Genomic DNA, 8,597 nt, shown 5'->3' with positions numbered 1-8,597 from the left:
CTGAAGAATAAAGGGATAGCAACTTGTCTGTTCCCCTTCCCCCAATTCCCCAGCACTGTTCCCATCCCCCAATTCCCCAATAAAAATCTTAAAAAAATTTTTAAAAATACAGAGAAATATGGTTAATATATACTAATAAGATAAACTCATCCCTTAAATTTAGAATTTGCATATTGTTATCCTCAGACCTTTAAAATAGATGTATGGATGATGGATAGATTATACATAGAGTTGAAGGCCTTCCTCCTTCTCCAAGTTCCATTCTCCTCTCCTTCCCTGAGGGCGCCCTTATGACTTCGGAGCTTTTTTGGGAAGCGGCTGCTAGCAAGTCTTTGAAGCATGGCTCTGATTTTTGATAGGCAGAGCTGGGGGGAGGGAAGGCATTCCAGGGAGAGGGTATGGCACAGGCAAAGGCATAGACGTGGGACAGCTGGGGGAGCGCCTGTGCTTTGGTTTTCTGTGAAGCATGTGACAAGTATAGGAAGGGGATGGTGGCCATGAGGCTGAGAAGATGGCTAGGGCCTTGAACATGGAGACACTGAGTGCCAGCGAATGAGAGGTCTGTATCCGGGTTTCTAAGTAGAGGAGTGTGAGGTGGCCAGAGGCTGGAGGCAGAGCGGCTAAATTAGGAGCTGTTGCCAGTGTTTACAGAGAGAGTAAGAGGGCCTGGATGGGGGTGACGACAGAGGAACTGGGGAGATCATAGTGGCCCTGGGTAGGCAGCGTCAGACGTCTAAAGGAGACTGTCCGATGACAGGAGGAGGGGCCCATTAGTGAGTAGAAATGAGTGTGAATGCGCGCGCGTGTGTGTAATGTGTATATGTATGTGGACACGTATCTCCTAAGAAGTCAGAGCTGCCTCCTTGAGTAAGGAGGACGTGTTTACAAACACCAGTAAAGACCTCGGCGGACACATCACTGGGGCCCGCCAACACAGTAGGGCTGGAAGAGCCCAGAAAGGTGCGGAGGGGCCCGGGAAGCGGAGGGGCGGGGTCAGAAGTGGTAGTGCCCAGCACCTGGCAGGGGTGAAGCCCTCTGTGGGGCTGGCCTGACTCTCCTTTTGCGCCCCTCCTCTTTAGGGCCCTGATCCAAAGGTGGCTCCTCGTTACCGCATCACCCAGCAGCCGACTAAAGGGTTTCTAGGGGCCAGGTACGTGGCGTCCTGGTTGGAGAGCTGGTGGGTACCAAGTCCGCGCCAGGCCCCACCTCCTCCTTGGTCCTGGGCTCCCCTTCCCGTTGCTATGACAGCATCGGAAAGCTGCCAGTGGCGTCTCCCCAGGCCTCCCGCCTCTCCCCGACACCCAGGCCACGCCCCCCTCCTCCCGGGCGGCGATTGGTGGATGCGTTCCGTTGCTATGACAGCACCCGGCTGCCAGTGGCTCCTCCCCGCTCCTTCCCGTCCCTCCGCCCTCTCAGGGAATGAAGCGGGTCTGGCCACGTCTCCATGGCGACGGCGGACGCGGCGGGAAGGGCAGCCGGTACCTACCCGCTAGAGACGAGTCGTCGGCAGCGGGGATCGAGAGTGGGGCGAGGCCATGTCGGACCTGGGCTCGGAGGAGTTAGAGGAGGAGAGAGAGAACGATCTTGGGGTGAGCGCTCCGGGTGAGGGAGGGTCTTCCGGGGCGCGCGGTGGCGGGCGGGTCCCCGGTTGCCCAGTTGGGAGAGTGGAGAGGATTGAAACCAGTCACAGTCACCCCCGGAGGCCCAGCCAGGGACGGGGACCACGCCGGCCACAGCGGCGTGGTGGCGAAAGGTGACACGTTATGACGTCGGCTTGCCACATCCTTTCTCGCCGTCCCCCCTCCCCAACCCGCCTCCCGTTAAAGGCAAAGATTTGCGAGTCAAAGGCGTCGGAAGCGTCCTCCTCCCTGCGGTTACGCTCCATCCGGGCAGTTTTCCTGGACGGCCGGGGCATCCCAGCTGCCACACTGTTCTGCCGTATGAGTATGTCCGTAACGGAGCGTGGCTCCCTAGGACTGATGGACGAAGGGAAGCTTCCTCCGGGGAGCCTTCAGGACATGCTGCGGAGGTCTCCGGCTCCGTGAAGGCGCCCTGAAGATGTTACCCATGCACGCGTGTCATCACAATGTGCTTTCTTCACCCTTGTGGGGCTGACCCAGGCCGCCGGAGTTAGTCCCTGGTTTAGGCAGCAGAGAGGAGGCCGGGGGATGCACAGCCAGCGAGATGAGCTGGGCTCTGCGTGGGCACCGCCCACACTCACCCCCCGAAGCCAGAGCGTGGCCATTTCCTGGCTGACAGGCTGGAGCCTCAGCCTCTGTGTGTGTGCAGGGTTCAGAGCTGAGATAGTTTCAGAGTTAACTGAAAAGCCTTGCAACCTCTGCGGTAAGACATGCTGTCTGTGGCTGCTCTGTGCATCCGTCTCCCAACCTCTTCCTGCTCCTGCTCAGGGAGCATGTCTATGCATTGAAGCCACCTGGCCACTAGGGGGAGCCAGAAATGCCTGGGAGCTACAGGGCCCTGGCAGGCAGCAGCTGGTGCTAACAAGTAGGACAACCTGCAATGGTCTACATTCCAGAATTCCCTGTGCCATGAGGTCGAGTCTGGTACATCACCCCACGTCACTCACTTTCATGTCTGTCTCCCTGCCTCCACTTACTGGTTTCCCCCGAGCACCTTTTAAAAAAAATCAGTTGCCCAGGGTCTGCTTTTGGGGAAAACCAACCTACCACACCTGTCCAGTAAGCTTTCTATTGTAGTCTGTCTCCTCAAATGGCTCCACTGATGTGTAACGTTTCAGTGCCTAAAGATATGCTGCCCGGGTGTGGTTACCTACATCACCTGTAAGACTGGGCTGAGGATTGGGAGGATTCGATGGAATACTATTTGTAAGATGCTTAGCATATGGTTGGTGCTTTAAAAATAGCAATTGTAATTATCCTTTTTTTTTTTTTTTTGCCAGGAATACGAAGGGGATCGGAACGAGGCAGGTGAAAGGCATGGCCATGGGAAAGCGAGACTGCCCAATGGGGACACGTTCGAGGGGAGCTATGAACACGGTAAAAGACATGGCCAGGTGAGAATGGGTGACTCGAGTAGATAGTTTTCTCTAATACTCTATCAGTTAGTATTAAATTCATGAGTGATAATCTTATATTCAATGTGTTTCAGGGGATCTACAAATTTAAAAATGGTGCTCGATACATTGGAGAATATTTTAAAAATAAAAAGCATGGTCAAGGCACTTTTATATACCCAGATGGATCAAGATATGAAGGTAAATGTTCTCACAAAGTGGATTTTTGCGTTACATAGATCTTCTTTCTGGGCTGAATATACCTGTGAAAAGTGAGATAAATGAGAAAGCTTCAAGTTCTCTAGTCAGTCACTCAACAAAACCCACATTCCAGCATTTACAGGGTTGATGCAAACACCAGAAAGCCTGGAGGTTGTGAGAAAAGTGACTGTCCCCGTGACCAGCACATTCTCTCCTGTGACCCCATGTACTGAGCAGCAAATGTAAGGGAGGCTGCTGGGCGAGCACAGACCTCGGGGCGTGGGTCGCACCCATGACGTTGGACACTCTGTAGTGTTTGTCTCCTTGACATTGGTCTTGCTGTTTCTGTTTCTGACGGACCCCTCTTGTAATGAGCACACTGGTTGTTTAGACCTGGCGGTGCCTTCACTGAGGGTCCCTGCTCGGGAGGCATCCTGCTTTGTTAAATGGGTGTCCTGATCTCGGCCACAGTTCTTTCCATGCCAATGTTATGTCTTGGGAAGGTTCTTGTCCCCTTATTTCCAAGAACCCCACTGCTGCCCCAGGCACCGTTGTCACCTGGTGTGCCTACCGTATTAGTCTAATCCCAACAAGGGAAGAAGGAAGTTCTGAGCCTGGGAAGAGAGATGATAAGCGGGCAATGGGTGTGAGCCTTCGGAAATGGTGTGCAAAATTCTATGTCTTGGACTTCTTTTCTGGGAAGAAAGTCATCGAGTTTTCATCAGATTTCCAAAAAGATCTGTGACCCCAACCCTGGAATTGTGGTGACAAGAGGTGTGCCCTTGTGCAGGGGACCTCACCCCTCCTTGCGTCAGCTTTCTCATCTGCAGAATTACTACACTTGGAGCACTGAGAACCATGCCTGATGGATGGTAAGCACTCAGTAAATGTTGGCCGGGCAGCCATGTTCCTGTGTAGAGCCTCATGCCTTAATGAGGACATACCCTTAGAGTGCAAGCTAGAGTTGTCTGTCTTGTTGCAAGATGAAACCAGAAACCAGGAATTCTAAAACAGAAGTTTTGTCAGAATCGGAGGCCAACTTGGAGAGTGTTACAGCTCTTCCTGTTAGAGATGGAGTTTCTGTTTTGTTCCATAGATCTCAGAAGCCTGCCCCAGAGCAAGGACCTGCCGCTTTCCAAATCAACCTTAAACGATTTAACCGAGGGTTTCATTTAATTCTTTCCAAATCCTTAGAACCCAATCTCATTGTTGTCATTTTTTTTATTCCAGTGTAGGTTTTAATACAATTTGAACAACATATATATATATATATATATATATATATACATATATATATATATATATATATATATACACACACACACACTCAGAAAAAGGGATGGAACGGATTTTTACTATGAAGGTTAGCTAACATAACATATAAAACATCTTTGGAAAGAGTTGTAAATTTTGGTTTCTCCTCATGGTTTCACATCTTAAAGGGTACAGGGTGCAGTCACCCCTCAGTTCCTTCTCTGAGCTCAGGAGCTACAACATTGCTTTTAGCTCAGTGAGTGAACCGTCTTCCCATCACGAAGTCTAGGTGAACACGTGGCCGAATTCTTCCCACCCGTGTTTTGGCCCACTGCCGTGGAAAGGCGCACACAGCGGTTCCCTGGAGGTCCCCCAGTGTGCTCAGAGCCGCCCGAGGCACAGGGCATAGCACCGCCTCCCAGTCTGATCAGGGGGCCAGGAGCAAGCGGAGGCTGCAGCACTGTGACAGTGGGGGGGGGCGTTCCTGGGTTTGTGGGTGACTTGAGCAGAGGCAGGGAAGCAGGGGTGCTTAGGAGGTAGGGATGAGGTTGGAGGGATGAGTGGGTGTCAGAGATGGAGGGCCAGTGAGGGTTATGAGGTTGGGAAAGGCGAGGCGAGAGTGTCACTCTCCATGCTGGTTCTGTGACCTGCCAAAGGGAACATGTTTAACAATGAAATTGTGCAGAAACAAGATGATAGCACTTGAAGCTGGCTTTTTTGGAAGCTCTCAGATGGCAGGAGCTGGAGGAAGAAATGAGCGCCTGGCTATTGGGGTGCTTGTGGAAAAGCAGACATGATAAAGAACCAGATAACCCGGTTTTCTTTATCAGTCCTGCTGTGTGACTTTGGGCACTGTGCACGATCCCTCTGGTTTTCGGGTGCTGCATCTGTAAAACCGTGTTTTGATTATTACACATCCCAAAGGAGATGGCAAGTGCAAAAACTCCAGCTGGTGGGTCCCCACAAACTCTAGCTCCCTTCTCTTCCATGTTTCTCTGACCCCGCAGTGGGGGAGGGGGCAGCACGGCAAGCCAGTGACTAACCCACATTTTAGATGAGGGGAGAGTGTCTTGTTCTCCATCTTGTTAGGGCTTTTAATTTTTAATTAAAAATGGTCTTTAGTCCCCAGAGCGCCAGCCTGAGAGCCATGGGGAGGAACATAGGTTGGATACACACAGAGAGCTTTATAACTGACAGGTGCTCTCTCAGAGGAAAACCCAAACCGAACCACCAACCAAGTAACCAACCAACCAACTGTAGGTTGAAAATAAATGTAGTTGAAAAAAACTTCAGTTGACAAGATCAAGAATGATGAGAAAGTATAGGGTTAGGGGTAGAAAGACTTGAAAAAAAGAAAGTTAGGTGCAAATTTAAAGCAACAGTAATAAAGTTTCTAAATGGCACTCACTTCAAGAGAGAACCTGACTGGTGGCGTTGACAGCCAGCTCCAGGAGGTGAGCTTTCTCTCTGTTGGCCACCTTCCCCAGTTCTGCATGGTTTCCTGGATTATACTGTGATGATAATTATTATAATAATTGTTATAATTGGATTGTAATCTGCTGGGCAATGTCTCTAACAAGTTGTTAAGTAAACCAGGACTTGTAACAAAGTTTGCCACCCAGTCCTCACTGGCTTGAGATTTAGTGCCTTTTGCAATTTAATTTTTTTCTTTCACTTTTGAAAAATTTCTGCAGACTCCTTAGTGTACTGTTGTTTCCACACTACCCTGGAGATCAGCTCCCACTGTCAAGAGAAGAGGCTGTCATTGTTTTGTCATGGTCTTTCGTTGGGAAGACACCAAATGATGCGTTTCAGTGAGGTCCCTGCCCCCCGAGGCTGTTCTGGGGTCACCTGTGATGGCCCACAGAGCCCGTCCTGCAGTCTTTGCCCACTAACTCCATGCAGAACTGGACACTGGCTATGGTGGGGATATTCATATCACAGAAATTGGAAAATGCTACAAACCAGGGCTGCTGCTTACTTTTTTTTTTAACTGGTAATTTACCAGGACACCACTGCCCCCTAAAATCCAGACAAGTACTCCAAGACCCTGCACACCCTGAATATCCTCACAGCCACTCCAGGGTCAGCAGTGACTGTCATCTCAGTTTGGGGATTCTTGCTCCTCTTGTCCCTGTCACACATCACACCATGGAACCCATTCCTCTTCCTTAATGGCTACCAATTGCCACCTCCTCCTCTCCATGAATTTGTGGTAAACCTGCCTTTTTTTCTGGGCTGTTGCCCACTTTCAGAGACCAGCTCTCTCCGCTGCCTCACTCTGAGCTCTGCGGATGCCCGTGTGTCTGCCGTCCCCAGACTGAGTGCAGGTTCCTGGGGGCCCCGCTGTCTGCACAGCTGCTCGTCTGTCTCTCAAAGTGCCCAGGGTCTTGTAGGACCCGCTGATGGAGGAAATAAGTAAACGTTCCCTTTTGTGGACAAACTTTGGGGCTTATCCATGTAAACACATATTTCTTGGAGAATTAGCATATTCTTAGCATGCTGTGTATTCTTTATCTTCATGCAGAAGCCAATCCAGTGTTTACATAAGCCAGAAGTTTAGACAAGTTTGGGGGCTCTCTTTAAGAAAAATAATACAAAGTTGATATAAAAGTGGATTTTTATTTGTGATGAGAAATCAAAACCAATAAAAATTTGAAAATACCACAAAAATCACAAAATCTGGGGAAATAACAAGAACTTTTAAAAATTCATGTCTGACACACGCCTTTCCCCTCCCTACCTTTGTTAGGGGATAATGGGACATCTCTCTAGCTGACGAGAAGTTTGTCGTATTTTCTATGGAGAAAATAGAGAACTTCATCTTTTCCCTTTGATCAGCAAATTGATTGAAATTCGTATTGTGATTTTTCATAGTCTAGAAAAGTGTCATTCAGCGTAACAACTTGTTATTGGCAACGCTGTGCTCCAATTTTAGGGTAGCTGTCAACTTTGGGAACCTCTATCAAGGTTCTTTCACAGGTGAGCTGTGAGATTTGAGGACATGGTGGGTTTTCAGTGCAGGGCTAGTTCATACCTGTTCACCGACGACATTCACAAACTAGCTCGCTGCTGTCCTATGGCAGAGGTGTGTTGTGCATTCTATGATAGCTTTGCCGGTTTCGGTAATTCCTATCAAGTCAGCAAGAAGCGAGCAGGACCCCGCATGGAAATGAGTAGGCAGGACACTCAGTGAGGGAGGGGTCCATGCAGAGGCCCTGTTGGCAAAGTCACAACATCCGCTGGCAGGAAGCTGTGTGAGGTATGGGCTGTGCTGGGCGGCTGGGCTGGAAAGGTGCGTTGGGGCCAGGTGGCGAGGTGGGGAGTGGACTGGAATGCTGGCAAGTGGCCGAGGACAGCCCATCCCGCCTGGAAGCGATGGCTGGACCACTCACCACAGGCAAGCCAGAGGAGTGTAGGGCAGACCAGCCCTCGTGTGAGTCCTCGCTGTGCTGCGGGCCCACTGTGACACCTGCTGCCGGCTCGCGGGGCAGTCTGCGTGGTCCCCTTACGTGCACCACTCCCTGCTGACTGGCGGGAGGGAAGCCAGAGGAAAGAGCCGGGTGAAGGGCAGGCGCCCTCTTCTCAGCTGGGCTTGCTGTGTGTCGTCCCTTCCAGGGGAGTGGGCCAACGACCTCAGGCACGGCCATGGTGTGTACTACTACGTCAACAATGACACCTACACCGGAGACTGGCTTGCTCACCAAAGGTTCGGTTTTCTCTTTAGTCCTGTAGATCGATTCATGTAATGTAACAGTGTCTCATTAAGAAACACAATCCTGACAAAAGCGCACTAGCCCACTCCGCCAGGCACTTCAAACCCTCATGGCTTTCCGGGCGCCTGCTGGATGGCGCACTACGGGTAGGGTGCAGCCCACCCCTGGCAGGAGAACACGTGGGTCCTTGACCTCCCATCCCCGGGGGTGAGGACACTGAACCTTTTGGGGGACTGAGCCTCCGCTCCCCGGAGCGCTGCCTCTTCCCGGGGAGAGCCCTCTGGTCTGCAGGCAGGCGCCCCCACCGGCAGGTGATGCCCGCTGTGCTTGCGCACGCGAGCAGGAGGCGCGCTTTAACTGGGCAGACATGGGAGCCAGTGGCAGCCTGGGCC

General features: G+C 51.2%; 1 protein-coding gene across 1 annotated transcript in view; it reads left to right on the top strand.

Moving 5' to 3' along the window:
* The first annotated feature begins 479 nt into the window (after nucleotides 1-479).
* RSPH1 (radial spoke head component 1) overlaps nucleotides 480-8,597 on the top strand; it is a 22,074-nt gene continuing 13,956 nt past the window's right edge. The window contains exons 1-7 of the mRNA XM_019666002.1: nucleotides 480-559; nucleotides 1,080-1,150; nucleotides 1,417-1,589; nucleotides 2,921-3,034; nucleotides 3,130-3,235; nucleotides 8,108-8,234; nucleotides 8,300-8,351. Coding sequence (XP_019521547.1) covers nucleotides 1,536-1,589; nucleotides 2,921-3,034; nucleotides 3,130-3,235; nucleotides 8,108-8,234; nucleotides 8,300-8,351 — 453 coding nt within the window. The 5' untranslated portion in view covers nucleotides 480-559; nucleotides 1,080-1,150; nucleotides 1,417-1,535. The remainder of the gene's footprint in view (nucleotides 560-1,079; nucleotides 1,151-1,416; nucleotides 1,590-2,920; nucleotides 3,035-3,129; nucleotides 3,236-8,107; nucleotides 8,235-8,299; nucleotides 8,352-8,597) is intronic.

The sequence above is a fragment of the Hipposideros armiger genome, unplaced genomic scaffold (assembly GCF_001890085.2).
Source record: "Hipposideros armiger isolate ML-2016 unplaced genomic scaffold, ASM189008v1 scaffold_458, whole genome shotgun sequence".
NCBI classification, from domain to species: Eukaryota; Metazoa; Chordata; class Mammalia; order Chiroptera; family Hipposideridae; genus Hipposideros; species Hipposideros armiger.
This window is presented reverse-complemented; position numbering and strand designations above follow the sequence as displayed.